The sequence below is a fragment of the Carcharhinus amblyrhynchos genome, chromosome 33 (genome assembly GCF_965287045.1).
Source record: "Carcharhinus amblyrhynchos chromosome 33, sCarAmb.v2.hapA, whole genome shotgun sequence".
In the NCBI taxonomy this organism is placed as follows: Eukaryota; Metazoa; Chordata; class Chondrichthyes; order Carcharhiniformes; family Carcharhinidae; genus Carcharhinus; species Carcharhinus amblyrhynchos.
In genome coordinates, this window is record NC_137356.1 from 121,318 (window position 1) to 136,302 (window position 14,985).

At 43.3% G+C, this 14,985-nt stretch overlaps 1 protein-coding gene across 1 annotated transcript in view; it reads left to right on the forward strand.

The window, feature by feature from the left end:
* Positions 1 to 11,671, forward strand: part of tlcd4b (TLC domain containing 4b) — a 64,694-nt gene extending 53,023 nt beyond the window's left edge. The window contains exons 5-7 of the mRNA XM_080216750.1: positions 1,369 to 1,463; positions 1,593 to 1,666; positions 6,492 to 11,671. Of these exons, the coding sequence (XP_080072876.1) occupies positions 1,369 to 1,463; positions 1,593 to 1,666; positions 6,492 to 6,801 (479 nt within the window). The 3' untranslated portion in view covers positions 6,802 to 11,671. The remainder of the gene's footprint in view (positions 1 to 1,368; positions 1,464 to 1,592; positions 1,667 to 6,491) is intronic.
* Positions 11,672 to 14,985: the final 3,314 nt, after the last annotated feature.

Genomic DNA, 14,985 nt, shown 5'->3' on the forward strand with positions numbered 1-14,985 from the left:
TCTTCATTATTTTGTCTGCTGCTATTTTCCACAACGGAAGGTACAGCACGGGGTTAGATACAGAGTAAAGCTCCCTCTACACTGTCCCCCCATCAGACACTCCCAGGACAGGTACAGCATGGGATTAGATACAGAGTAAAGCTCCCTCTACACTGTCCCCCCATCAAACAGTCCCAGGACAGGTACAGCACGGGGTTAGACACAGAGTAAAGCTCCCTCTACACTATCCCCATCAAACATTCCCAGGACAGGTACAGCACGGGGTTAGATACAGAGTAAAACTCCCTCTACGCTGTCCCCATCAAACACTCCCAGGACAGGTACAGCACGGGGTTAGATACAGAGTAAAGCTCCCTCTACACTGTCCCCATCAAACACTCCCAGGACAGGTACAGCACGGGGTTAGATACAGAGTAAAGCTCCCGCGACACTGTCTCCATCAGACACTCCCAGGACAGGTACAGCACGGGATTAGATACAGAGTAAAGCTCCCTCTACACTGTCCCCCCATCAAACACTCCCAGGACAGGTACAGCACGGGGTTAGATACAGAGTAAAGCTCCCGCGACACTGTCTCCATCAAACACTCCCAGGACAGGTACAGCACGGGGTTAGATACAGAATAAAGCTCCCTCTACACTGTCCTCATCAAACACTCCCAGGACAGGTACAGCACGGGATTAGATACAGAGTAAAGCTCCCTCTACACTGTCCCCCCATCAAACACTCCCAGGACAGGTACAGCACGGGGTTAGATACAGAGTAAAGCTCCCTCTACACTGTCCTCATCAAACACTCCCAGGACAGGTACAGCACGTGATTAGATACAGAGTAAAGCTCCCTCTACACTGTCCCCCCATCAAACACTCCCAGGACAGGTACAGCACGGGGTTAGATACAGAGTAAAGCTCCCTCTACACTGTCTCCATCAAACACTCCCAGGACAGGTACAGCATGGGATTAGATACAGAGTAAAGCTCCCTCTACACTGTCCCCCATCAAACACTCCCAGGACAGGTACAGCATGGGATTAGATACAGAGTAAAGCTCCCTCTACACTGTCCCCCCATCAAACACTCCCAGGACAGGTACAGCACGGGGTTAGATACAGAGTAAAGCTCCCTCTACACTGTCCTCATCAAACACTCCCAGGACAGGTACAGCATGGGATTAGATACAGAGTAAAGCTCCTTCTACCCTGCCCATCCACCGATGGATGTTAAGTCAGTAATTTGTATATTAGCTGACCCAGAAGCAGGGATTGTTTGGTATACTTGCATCTTCTTAGCTGCTAGCTTTGTCCACCTTGCACTCTCACTTTCACTCATTGCTGGATTTTCCCACCTCACTCGCTTGCTCTCATTGCAGATTTACTGCTTCTCCTCCGACACTGGAAGACATTAGGGGACAGATTTTTCATCAGTCACCACTTGGCAGCACTCTATGCATACCAGTATGTGCTGGTAAGTCACGGCTTGGCAGCTATCATCATCAATCCTTGGCAGGTTCAGGAGCAAAACCAAGACTTTCTACAATTTTCTAATACCATGCTTGCTTGAGATCATTTATATCCCATTGATTCTCCTTCACAGGCAAGAGGCCTTCTTCCTTATTTTGCAAATTTCCGTCTGATTGCAGAGCTTTCCACACCCTTTGTAAACCAGCGGTAAGTAAAGGGTTTTGGAGCACATCGTCTTTCCAAGTTTACCACTTGGGTCCAGAGGAATGACTCCAGGGTACAGGGAGTAGAGGTGCCACTGCCTTGGGGGGAGAAAGGTGAGTGCATGGCCCAAGGTTGGGAAAATGAAGAGCGCAGCTCCAGGTACAGAATCTAGAGGAATATGACCCTCCAGTCTTTGTATATCTGAATGCAGGAGTATAGCAAATAAAGCCATGAGAGCACAAATAGCCACAAGGTAACATGATATCATTCCTATAATGGAAACCTGACTTAAAGGCAAATTACGGGGGGGGGGGATAAAAAAAATAATGGCGTAGTATTATTGGTTGAAGAACCAATTACATTTGTGAGGAGGGATAATATACTAAATGAAGTATCAAATAAGGCTATATAGATTGAACTCAGAAATACAAGAGGACACCCAGACTGCTAGAATTATGCAGTAATAGTTATAAACTTCAATACCCTAATATTAATTGGGATGCAAAGGGTGCGAAGTCAAAAAATTCTTGAACTGCATTTAGAAGAATTTTTTTAGCTAATGAGATGGGGCACAATTTTAGATTTGTCTTAGGAAATGAAACTGGACAAGTAGATGAATTAGCAGCAAGGGAGCATTTTGGAAATAGTGACCATAATATAGCTAGATTTAGCAATTTAGCATTACAGAAAAGGATACAGAACAGTGGTTCTAAATTGGGTGAGGACAAGTTTTACTAGGCTGAGATGAACTGTTGAAAGTGGACTGAACACAGCTACTAGAAAAGAAAATAATGTCAAATCAATGAGAGGCATCCAACAGTGAAATTCTACAGGCACAGTGTAGACATGTCCCCACAAAGAAAAGCGATAGTACTGCCAAACCTAGAATCCCCTGATTACCTAGCACCATCGAGGGCAAGATAAAACAGAAGAAGATAGCTTAGGAGGCAATGGCATGGTAGAATTGTCATTGGATAAATAATGAAGGGATCTAGCTGGGGTAATACTTTGGGACCCAAGTTCCAATTCCACTACAGCAGGTGAAGGAATTATAATTCAATAAAAATGGATAGAAAAGGTTTAGAGGGATATGGGCCAAATGCAGACAAATGGGGTTAGCCTAGATGGGCTTTTTGGTCAGCATGGACCAGTTTGGGTCAAAGGGCCAGTCGCTCTGCGCTACATTCTATGATTCTATGAAAAGAATCAATAAAAAAAACTGAAATTAAAAATAAAATGAAACTGTTGATGATTATTGTAAAAAAATCCCCAGGGGAAGAGAATCCATCATCCTTACATCCTCTGGCTTACAGGTGACTCCAGATCCACATTTATGTGGTTGACTATTCTAGGCCTTCTGAAATGGCCCAGCAAACCACTGAGTTATATCAAACTACAAACAAACCTCAAAGGAATGAAACTGGGTGAACCAACTGGCAAACAATAACTGCAACTGAGTCCTATTGACCCTGCAAAATCCTCCTTATTCACATGCCAAAATTGGGAGCGTTTTCTCACTGACTAGTTAAGAAACAGCCTGGCATAGTCATACTCAGAATCATACCTTGCAGACTATATCCCAGACATTATATCCCTGGGTGTGTCCTGTCCCATCACAGGGCACAGCCAGCAGAGTCATAGAGCACAAAAAAGACCCTTCAGCCTATCGAGTTTGCACTGACAATTACTACCACTAATGTCATGCAAATCCCATTTTTCAGCACTTGTCCTATATCCTTGAATGTTATGATATTTCAAGTGCTCATCCAAATACTTTGTAAGGTTTCCAGCCCCACTGCCTTCCCAGGCAGTGCATTACAGATTCCAACCACCCTCTTCATGAAAAGATTTCTTCTCAACTCCCTTTTGATGTCCTGCCCCTCATCCTAAAATAATGCCACCTTGTGACTGACTCCTCAACCAAGGGGAATAGGTACTCCCTACTCACCCTGTCCATATCTCTCCTAATCTTATACACCTCAATCATGTCCTCCTCAGTCTTCTCTGCTCTAGAGAAAACAATCCAAGCCTATCCAGTCTCTCTTTATATCTGAAATGTTCCATCCCAGGAATCATCTTGGTGAATCTCCTCTGTGCGCTCACTATTGCAGTCACATCCTTCCCCTTGGCGAGGTGACCAGAACTGCACACAGTACTACAGCTGTGACCTGACCAACATCCTGTACAGCTCCCATTACCTCCTTGCTGATATACTCTATGCCTCAATTGATTAATGCCTTCTTAACTATCCTATTCACCTGCTCTACTACCTTCAGAGATCTGGGAATAATTACCCCAAGATCTCCCTGTTCCTCTGAGCTTACTAGTGTCCTGCCATTCATTAAATATTTCCTTGTGATATGCCACTGATTCCAGACTCCAGTCACTCAAACAGTCTTGTATCCCTACTTGTGTGTCCTATTACTAAATTAGTTTCCAATCTACCTTGCCAAGCTTCCCTGAATTCCATGTGCTTCAGCCGTCTCGGTCAGTCTCCCATGTGGGGTCTTGTCAAAGGCTTGCTAAAATCCATATAAATTACATCAACTGCACTGCCCTCATCCACACACTCAATCACCTTTTCAAAAACTTCTATCAACTTTGTTAGACATGACCTCCCCCTGACAAAGCCATGTTGACCATCTCTAATTAATCCTTGGCCTTTCCAAGTGAATATTAATTCTCCCCTTCAGAATTTTCTCCAATAGTTTTCCCACCACTGATGTGAGAATTAGTGGTTTGTAATTTCCTGGTTCATCGCTATCACCCTTCTTGAAAAGTGGAACCGCATTAGCCTCGTCCAGTCCTCTGGCACTTCTCCCCCTGGCCAGAGAGGATTTGAAAATTTATGTCAGAATTTCTGTAATTTCCTGCCTTGCCTCTCATAGCAGCCTGGGATGCAGTTCATTCTGTACCTACGTTCTCCTTTTCCTGAGCGAAAATCAATGAGAAAGTATTCATTTATTACCCTCCCAATGTCCTACAGCTTCACAGATTTCCCACTTGGCCTCTAATGGGCCCTATCCTTTCCCTGAATGTATGTATAAAATATTTTAGGGTTCTCATAATTTCATTTGCAAGATTTTCTCATGCCTTTTTGCTCTTCTAATTTATTTCTTAAATTTCCTCTTGCACTTCCTATATTCCTCTAGGGCTGCAGCTGAATTGCTCCCTTTGGATTTACTAAAAGCCTTTCTCTTCTTCCTTACCAGTCCTGAATTGTCCTTGACATTGAGGGTTCCCTGAACTTATTGCTCCTACATTTCTCCCATAGGGAACTTGTTGAACCTGTAGTCTCCCCATTTCCTTTATGAATGTCCCCCCCAAGGCTTCGCTCAGAACCTAGTCCCAGTCACCAGATGCTGCCAGAGGTGGTGGCAGGTATACAGTTGGGAGGGATTGCCCAGAGAATTCTCAACATTAATTCCAGGCCCATGAAGCCTCATGACATATGGGTGAGGGAACCTTGCTTTCTACCCCCTCAGGAGATAATCAGCACTCTCCTCCATTTTGAATACAACTTGGAGGAAGGATTGAGGGTGGCAAGGGTGCAGAATGTACTCTGGGTGGGCGACTTCAGTGTCATTCCAAGACTGGCTTAGTCACACCTGCTGACTTAATTCAGGCGCTACTGATTTAATCAATTACAGATTGTTGCCAGTGTTTGAAAATTTCCTCCCGAGCCTCCCACAACGTCCTGGGATACACTTCATCAGGTCCCGGGGATTTATCTACCTTGATGCGCTTTAAGACTTCCAGCACCCCCTTCTCTGTAATATGTACACTCCTCAAGACATCAATGTTTAATTCCCCAAATTCCCTAACATCCATGCTTTTCTCAACAGTAAATACTGATGAGAAATATTTATTTAGGACAAATTGAGATGAGGAGAAATTTCTTTTCATTTGGTGTTGTGAACCTTTGGAATTCTCAACCCCAGAAAATGGAAATAGATGGTCAATTATTGAATATATCCCAAATTGAGATTGATTTTTGACATGAAGGAAATCGGGAAAATGGAGCTATTGCGGGAAAGTGGAGTTGATGTCAAAGACCAGCCATGATCTTATTGAATGGCTCAATGTACCTGCTCCTGGTTCTTGTATTAGGCTCTGATGGTGACCAGGAAAGCGATGGAATTTGTGCTCGGAATCAGAATTTGCATCAAGGGCCTTGGACAATTTCAGTCTCCCAGTGTTTAGTGGAGGAAGTTCAAGCCTATGCGGAACTGGATGTTGATTAAGGAGTCTGACAATACAGAGGTAGTAGAAGGATTGGGAGGGCTGAGGTAGAGCTGGTAATTATTATTGAATGATGTTGCAGAGAGGCAATATAGAAATGAGATGGCAGATCCTTGGAGCAGGGTAAATAGAGAAAGTCGTAATTGTGCTAGGGTGGAAGACAATCTGTTGTAGAAAATTCTATGGTTACGTATCTAGTTTGGTTATTCATGCCTTCTCAACCTTAGCCTTTGCACAAGGTGAGCGGACCCTCAGGTTAAATCATCACCACTCAGTTCGCTACCTCCCAGGACAAACACAACCGTTACTCATCTGGGATTGTGGTGATTTTACCATTTACTTTATGGTGACAGGAATTGGAAGGGCATGACCTTTTGTAAGGTCAATTGTATCAAAGGATATGGCCAACTGTGCTAAATGGTGAGGAGGGCTAGAGCATTATGGTCACAGTGGGCACTCAATCACACAAACTTGGCAAGGATATCCAACTTCAGAAAGCGGGAGGTGTGTGTCTGCTGCGGCCCTGGCCCCTGACGGTGGGAGCTGTTTATTATTGAATGATAATGTACTCTTTGTTTAAGTGCAGGTGGTTCTTTGAGGTGCTACAGTTTCCCAGAAGTACCAGATTGGTTGTGTTGAATGGTGTCGCCATGTCTGTCAGCTTCTTCCTTGTCCGCATTGCTGTGATTCCGTCCTACTACCTGAAAGTGGCTTCTACCTTTGGGACTGCAGCCTTCCACCGCCTGGGCCTTGGGCCACAGTGTGCTTGGATCATTTCCAGTGTTGTTCTGGATATTCTCAACACAATCTGGATGTACAAAATTGCCAGAGGGTGCTGGAAAATTCTCTTTAGATCCCAGAAGCATCGGAAAGCTGAGCTCAGTAAGAGTTTTTAACAGTAGTAGTTCTGCAGGATGAGTCTTCATTGCTCAAATTTTAATCATTGAATCCATGTCAGATCAGCACTTTTTAGAGTTTACAATTATGTTTGAGATTTTTGAAGTAAATCTGTGATTATCATTACATAACACTGCTACTAAGACATTGAGGAAATTGGAAATGACATGACTGTGTGATTATTCGTAGATTTGTATCAATTGATCCATATAATAATTCTCAGAAACTAATCATCGATTTTCCATCTATCTGTAACTATAAGAATAATGCTTCATGATTGGAAACGTCTCAGAGGCTGGGCCAAGTTCTCCAGTGCTAACAGGCAGATGTCTGGATCAGAAAGGAGAAGTGCCTCATCACATCCTTCCAGGCCATGCTATTTGAGCACGATTTGAGGAGATAGTTATTTGGGCTCCGGAGGACATATCACTGGGGCTAAGATTGATTTTTTGCAAAGTTTAGCAAAAAAGAAGCTTGCCATAATTCAGTGTGCTTGTTGCTTCCTCCTTTTTTGCTGTCCTTCTCTCTAAGTTACTCTGTTTTATTTTCCCAAGTGCCACTCGTGCCTTTCTGTTATGCCAGATTACAAGAACACCCAAGACTTTTTCCTCCCTGGACCCAGATGTATTTCAGCTCCTGCTTCTCCCACTAAAGTTGAGGAATTCATTGATTTCCCCTCTCACTCTTTCCATGTCCATATATGTAAATGTTTGCGAGAGAGAGAGCAAGATGTGTGCATACTGGACAGTTGTCTATTTGACTAGTGTGTGTGTGTATTTATAATAACAGCAATGTGATAGTGACCAGGTAATCTGTTTTTACGGTGTTGGCTGTAATGCAGACACCAGGAATAACCTTGCACTTCTTCAAGTAGTGTAGCAGGATCTCTTACATCCACCTTATGGAACAGGAAGGGCCACTGTTTAACATCTCATCTGAAGGAGACAGCATTTGATAGTGTAGTTCCAACAGTGTTGGTCTGGAGAGTTAACCTAGATAATATGCTGAAGTTCTTGAACGTGCTGACTCAGCAGTGGGAGTGCAAGTATTGAACCATGGCTGACAGTCATGTTTGGACCCAGAACACAATCTAGCGCCAGAATTTATGTGAATGAATTATATAGTGTTGCAATTTCAATCCCATTTATTAATGATTTCTATTATCTAATTATTTGATCTTAACAGATCCCATCCCCTTTTCATATACCAAGTCTTCCTATTCAGTTTCTCATCATATCCCTCAGTCCCTTCCGTCTCCAGAAACACGTCCAATTGTCCCGGTATTGTGGCAACCGACAGTTCAACACACTAAATTTATCACAGAATCGTTACAGTGCAGAAGGAGGCCATTTGGCCCATCATGTCTGCACCAACAAATGAAGCATCTCCAAAAGAGCATCAAGACTTGGTGCGATGGCCCTGCCTTTTCCCCGTACCCTTGGACATTATTCAAGTAATCATCGAATCCCCTCTTGAATGTCTCAATTTAACCTGTCTCCAACTCACTTCCAATTAGTGTGTTCCAGACCTGAGTCACGTTTTCTCTCACATCACAATGACTTCTTCTGAAAATCAGTTTAAATCTGTGTCCTCTCTGGATCCATTGACGAACAGGAAGTTTCTCCCTTTCTACTGAGACATAGAATTGTATAACACAGAAAGAGGCTCTTTGGTCTATCATCATGTCTTCTCCAGCCATCAAATACCTCTCTATTCTAATCCTATTGTCCAGCATTTGGTCCATATCCTTGCAGACTGGGTGTTTCAGGTGCTCACCTAAATGCTTCTTAAATGTTGGAAGTTCCCGCTTCCACTGTTCTTTTAGGCAGTGTTTTCCAGTTTCCCAACACCTTCTGGATGAAGAAGTTTTTCTTCAGTTTCCCTCTAGATTTCCTGCCCTTACCTTAAATCTACATCCCATGTCATTGACTTCTCAACTAAGACGAGAAGTTTCTCCCAATCCTTCATAATATTGTACACCTCAATCAGCTCCCCCCTCAGCCTTCCCTACTCCAAGGAAAATAACTCCAGCCTAACAAGCCTTTCTTTGCAGCTGAAACACTCTAGTCCAGGCAACTTCTTGGTTAATTTCCTGCGCACTCTCGAGTGCAATCACATTGTTTTTCTAGTGTGGCGACCACAACTGCACACAGTACTCTAACTGTGGCCTAATGAGCATTCTGCACAGCTCCATCATAACCTCCTTGCTCTTGTATTCCGTGCCTCAGCTAATAAAGGCAAGTATCCCATATGCCTTTCTAACCATCTTATCTGCTGCTTTTAGGTGTCTATGGGCATGCACCTCAAGGTCCCTCTGGTCCTCTGTACGTCCTAACATCTATCATTCACTGTATATTCTCTTGCCTTGTTAGTCCTCCCAAAATTAATCACCTCACACCTTTCAGGGTTAAACTCATTTGCCACTGTCCATCTGATCACCCATCTCTATCACCCTGTAATTGAAGGTTTCCCACCTTGCGATTTACCACCCCACTAATTCCTGTGTCATCTGCGAACTTACTGATCATAATATACACTATGAACAACAAGGGACTCAGCACTAATCCCTGCAATACTCCACTGGGCACAAGCTTCCAGTCACAGAAACGACCTTCGACAATCACCCACTGCCTCCTGCCACTGCCAGTTTTAGATCAAATTGCCCTGGAGCCCATGGACTCTTACCTTCTTGACTAGTCTCCCGCGTGGAAAAGCCTTACTGAAGTCCATCTAGACTACATCAACTGGGCTCACCTACACACCGAGTCACCTTCTCAAAAAATGCAACCAAATTTCTTGGACATGATCTACACCTGACAAAGTGATGCTGATTATTCTTGATTAACCCTTGCCTCTCCTAGTGGAGATGAATTTTATCCTTACAAGAACATTTTCAACAATTTCCCTACCACTGATGTTAGACACACTGGCATATAATTACCTGGTTTACCCATACTTCCCTTCTTGAATAATAGTACCATGTTAGTTGTCCTCCAATCCTCTGGCACCTCACCTGTGGTTAGGGAGGATTTGAAAATTAAAGTCTCTCCAGACTCCTCATTATTTTGACCATCTTCGTCAGCTCTCCCCTTAGCCTTCTTCCCTCCAAGGAGAACATACCCAACCTCTCCAATGTATCCCAAATTTCTCATCCCTTGTATCGTTTGTGTAGACCCCTTCTGCATTCTCTCCAATGTATTCACATCCTTCCTATAGTGTGATGCCTAAGAACTGTACACAATTCTCCAGCTGATGCTTAACTAGTTTCTTGTATAAGTGCAGCATCACCTCTTTTTCTTTTACTTTATGTCAGGGTTTTTCTACAAACTGGTTGCTTAGTTTGTGGTTTCCAACCTTTTCAGTAACATGGTGCACTTCAAAGAGACAAACTAACCAATGGCACATCCAGCTTTGCTCACCTGTCACATTTAATCATTTAAATAATAGCCACTTCTCTAAAAACAGCAAAAGCATCATAAATATTCCCAATTTTTTTAATTAAAAAGGAAAAGGAGGATATAGTACACTATAGTGTTTGCAATGGGAATGAGAGGGCTCATGGGTTACCAATTCTGAAGCTTGAAGGATAAAGAAGAAAGCTTTGAGCATTTAGAAACCAATCCTGGAGGTTATAAAAACATGGGTTAGGCCTCCAGAAAAGCGGATTGATGGACAATAGCCCTTCACTCTCCTTATCTGTCTAAGCAAACAGTTGCAGTAAGAAAGCAAAGGAAAATTCTGACATCTGGATGACATTCTCTGCTCAGTAAAGATAACCAGCTGTAGGATTGTCGGCAAGTGTTTGATGTTCCAGTATTTTGGGGATTCTCATCTCCGTGTGGTCAATGTTGTGGCCCAAGGTCTCGATTCCTCTCTTAAATTCCAACATCAGCCACTCGTGGCCTGAACCATCCTTCAGGCTGTTCAACTGATCTGGGATTTGAACCATTTCTCAGCTGGCTACCCTCGGGCAGACAATCCTTTCAAACCTCTTTACCAGCTCTACTTGTGAGCTACTGTCTTGCGGAAAAGATCTTTAACAAATGAATTCACTTTACACAAAAAACCGTCTTGTATCTGGCAGTGTTCTCCGGCAACAACCATTTGCAGCCCATGTGTCAATTCAATTAGGATCTAAAGTCAATGATTGGAAGGTCTGATTTCAGCCTTACACAGATGCTCCACATTATATCATTAGCAATTGACTCAAATCTCTGAATGAAGAATCCTCTAAATCCCACAATAAAAGAACAAAGGACATTTCACATGCAGTTTCCTGAAGAAACATTTTTCATTCTCTGTGAATAACTTTCATTCCGTCTGAAACACAGGGCTGTTTGGCCACTTTCTTCACTTTGTAAGGTTGTGCAATTTGATAGAAGTTGGTGTCTATTTAAGACAAGGTGTTGCCACGATTAGTTGTGTGCAGATTATTTAGTGCTCAGGGATGGGATAAAATAAGAAATGTGGTTTGTTTTTTTTGGATAGTGCACATAGTGCATTGTCCATGAGACTCGGACACCAGATGGTTAACGGCTTTCTCAGCCAGCGCTCAGCAAAGTCAAAGTTGGGGCAAATAGACGTGGCACAGCTTTCCCTCTCCATTCATGTCAATGAAGCTCCGGATCTTCATACTCACAGTTACCCCTTCAACCCCCCCTCCCTACCGTTATTCCCCCCCATTACCCTTTCATCCCCTCTCCCATTACCCTTTCACCACCTCCCCCCTCTTCCATTACCCCCCCACTTACCAACCCTCCCAATACCTCTTTCCCCTGTAACTCCCCCTCCCGGTTACCCCCTCACTCCCTTTCCCTCCTGTTACCCACCTCAACCCCTCCCCCTCCCGTTACTCCCTCACCCCTCCCATTACCCCTCCCCCTCCTGTTAGCCCCCTCAACCCCTCCATCTCCCCCTACCCCCTCAACCCCTCCCCCCTCCACCTCCCCCTACCCCCTCAACCCCTCCCCCCTCCACCTCCCCCTACCCCCTCAACCCCTCCCCCCTCCAATTACCCCCTCACCACCTCCCCCCTCCCATTACCCGCTCCCCTCTCCCACTAACCCCTCACCACCTCCCTGTGGTTGTGAATGCTTTTGGGACAATCTATTCCTCTTACCTCCACCCACTATGTATCTTCGGTTAAAAGCAAATTACTGCAGATGCAAGAATCCAAAACCCCAAAAGAGAAAATACTGGAAAATCTCAGCAGGTCTGGCATATCTGTAAGGTGAAAAAAGAGCTGATGTTTTGAATCCAGAAGACCTTTTGTCAAAGCTAAAAGGCATAGGAAGTAGGAGATATTTATACGCAGGGTGAGGGAATGAAAGATGAGTCCATAGAGAGAATAGAAGGTGTGAACAGCAAAATGGCAGAGAAGCTGAAATCAGAGGGTAAACTGTGACAGATGAAGATGTGGAGGGAGGGAGAGATAGGTGGGAGAGAGGTAAAATTGAGAAAAAAAGGGGGAAAGGAGGAACAAAGAACAAGAAAAATACAGAAACGGGCCCTTTGGCCCTCCAAGCCTGCGCTGATCGTGACGCCTGCCTAAACTAAAACCATATGTTCATTTCCTTCCATTCCCATCCTAGTCATGTATTAGCCTATTTGCTCCTTAAATGTCACCTCCCCATGCAGTGCGTTCCAGACATTCATCACCCTCCATGTAAAAAGCTTGCCTCATACATCTTCTCTAAACTAAGCAAAGGGGAAAAAAGTTTAGGATGGGAGGATAAAATAGAGGGAACGAGTTGGGGGGGAAAAAAAATGACAATAAAGAAATAAAAGGTAGAGAACAGTTGAAAATAAAATGAAATGAAAACAAAGGGGCCTAGATGGGGTAGAGATAATCATCTGAAGTTGTTGAATTCGATGTTGAGAGCGGAAGGCTGTAAAGTGTCCAGTCTGAAGATGAGATGCTGTTCCTCCAGTTTGTGTTGAGCTTCACTAGAACATTGCAGCAGGACAAGGACAGATATGTGAGCATCTATCTGAGGTTGCAGTGTGTGGCACACACAATGAATCCATCACCCCATTCATTTTACTGTTAATAAAGAGTTTCTGATTTCAGTTAGACGGGAATTTGAAATGCATGGAATTAATGAATCAGTATTGAATGGCACCATTTTGGATCAGAAGAGCAGATACTGGCTAACTGTTGTCCACCTAACTGTCTTCTGGTTAATATAAGAACCAGGTTAGCAGGGGCGACATGATTCCTATGCTTGTTCCATTCTTGGTTATAATAGAATTTAAGTTTAAAAGGGTGATATGGCTAAATCAGTATCTACTTACTGTGTGTAGTTTAGTGAAAAAATAAGTCAGCAAGGCTCCTTAAGTTAACAAGTAAGAGTTAGCTTTACTGCTCAAACTATTTTGGACACGAACTGTTTTATGAAGACAAGAGCTCCCAGAGACAGTGGCTGAATCAGAGAAAGGTCACTTGACCACTCAGGTAAAGATGAGAAACTTGTACAAAAGGTTTTAAATGTACAAATGTATCCAACTATCCACTAATACAAAAACATTACTTACACAATCTCTCCAACACTCTCCACAAAGCATGTAAAAAAGAAATAAAACTGTGCAAAGTATCACACTTGAAAACTTGGCCAAGTAGAAAGTGAAGTAAAAAAAAAACTCTGATTATTTGGATGCTTATTTGTAGCTTAAGGGTTGCCTTCCACAGTAGTTGCTGGTATTTAGATTCATAGAATCATAGAATCTATGGCACGGAGACAGGCCCTTCAGCCCAAACTGGTCCATGCTGACCAAAAAGTCCATCTAAGCCGACCCCATTTGCCTGCATTTGGCCCATATCCCCCTAAACCTTTCCTATCCCTGTATCTGTCCAAATGCTTTGAAATGTTGTCAATGTCCCTGCCTCAACTACTTCCTCCAGCAGCTCATTCCACATTCGTACCACCCCCTATGTAAAAAAGTCGCTCCTTAGGTTCTCATTAATTCTTTTCCCTCTTAACTTAAACTTAGGCCCACTAGTTCTCGATTCCCCAACCCAGGGAAAAAGACAGTGCATTCACCCTATCCATGCCTCTCATGATCTTATACACCTCTATAAGATCACCCCTCAGTTCCAAACCCCAACGAAAAATGTTCTAACCTGTCCAATCTCTTCCTATAACTCAGTCCCTTGAGTCCTGGCAACATCCTTGTAAATCTCTTCTGCACTCTCTTCAGTTTAATAACTTCTTTCCTATAGCAAGGTGACCAAATCTGAACATAATAATCCAGGTGAGGCCTCACCGACATTCCGTACAACTGCAACATAACTTCCCAACTTCTAAACTCAGTGCTGCGACTGATGAAGGCCAGCATGCCAAAAGCTTCTTCACTGCCCCATCTACCTATGACTCCACCTTTAGAGAACCTCACTGGAGAAGTCATTCTGCAGATGTGGCTTCTTTGTTCTCTTAGATATAGCAGTGTTGATTCAGAATCTTCAATTAAAAGGTCTTGGTTTGCAGTAATGAGGTCTTCTCGTGGATTTACAAATCACAAACAGCTTAGTTTTGATAAGAGACGCTTCCGAGAAAGAGAGAGATAAGGTAGGACTGTAACTCCTTTGGCAGCCTCTCTGACTGTTAGTTCAAAACTGGTATCTTTTTACAACCAAAAGCTAGGCCAAGTGACTGTTCTCAGGTTTCTAACTAGATTCATTTTAGCCACTGTCTCTGAGAGCCCCATAGGCTCTGTGTCTTCAGATAGCAGCTTATGTCATAGAAACATAGAAATTAGAAGCAGGAGCAGGCCAATTGGCCCTTTGTGCCTGCTCCACCATTCACTTTGACCATGGTTGATCATCAAAATCAATAACCTCATCCCATCTTTCCCCATATCCCTTGATCCCTTTAGCCCCAAGAGCTATATCACAATGTTTTGATCTCAACTATTTCCTGTGGTAGTGAATTCCCCAGATTCAAAACTCTGGATGAAGAAATTTCTCCTCGCCTCAGTCCTATAAGGTTTACCCCTTATCCTCAAACTATGACCCTTAGTGTCTTTCACAAATGCAACATATTGGCTGCTGGTTCCTTTGTTTAGCAAGAATGTTCTTTTCAAAAAAAGTCCAATACATAAATATGTCCAACTAGTGACAAATTAATATTCTATATAACAGATCTGCATGATAACTGATCGGAGAGAACTAGCATAGATTTGTAAAG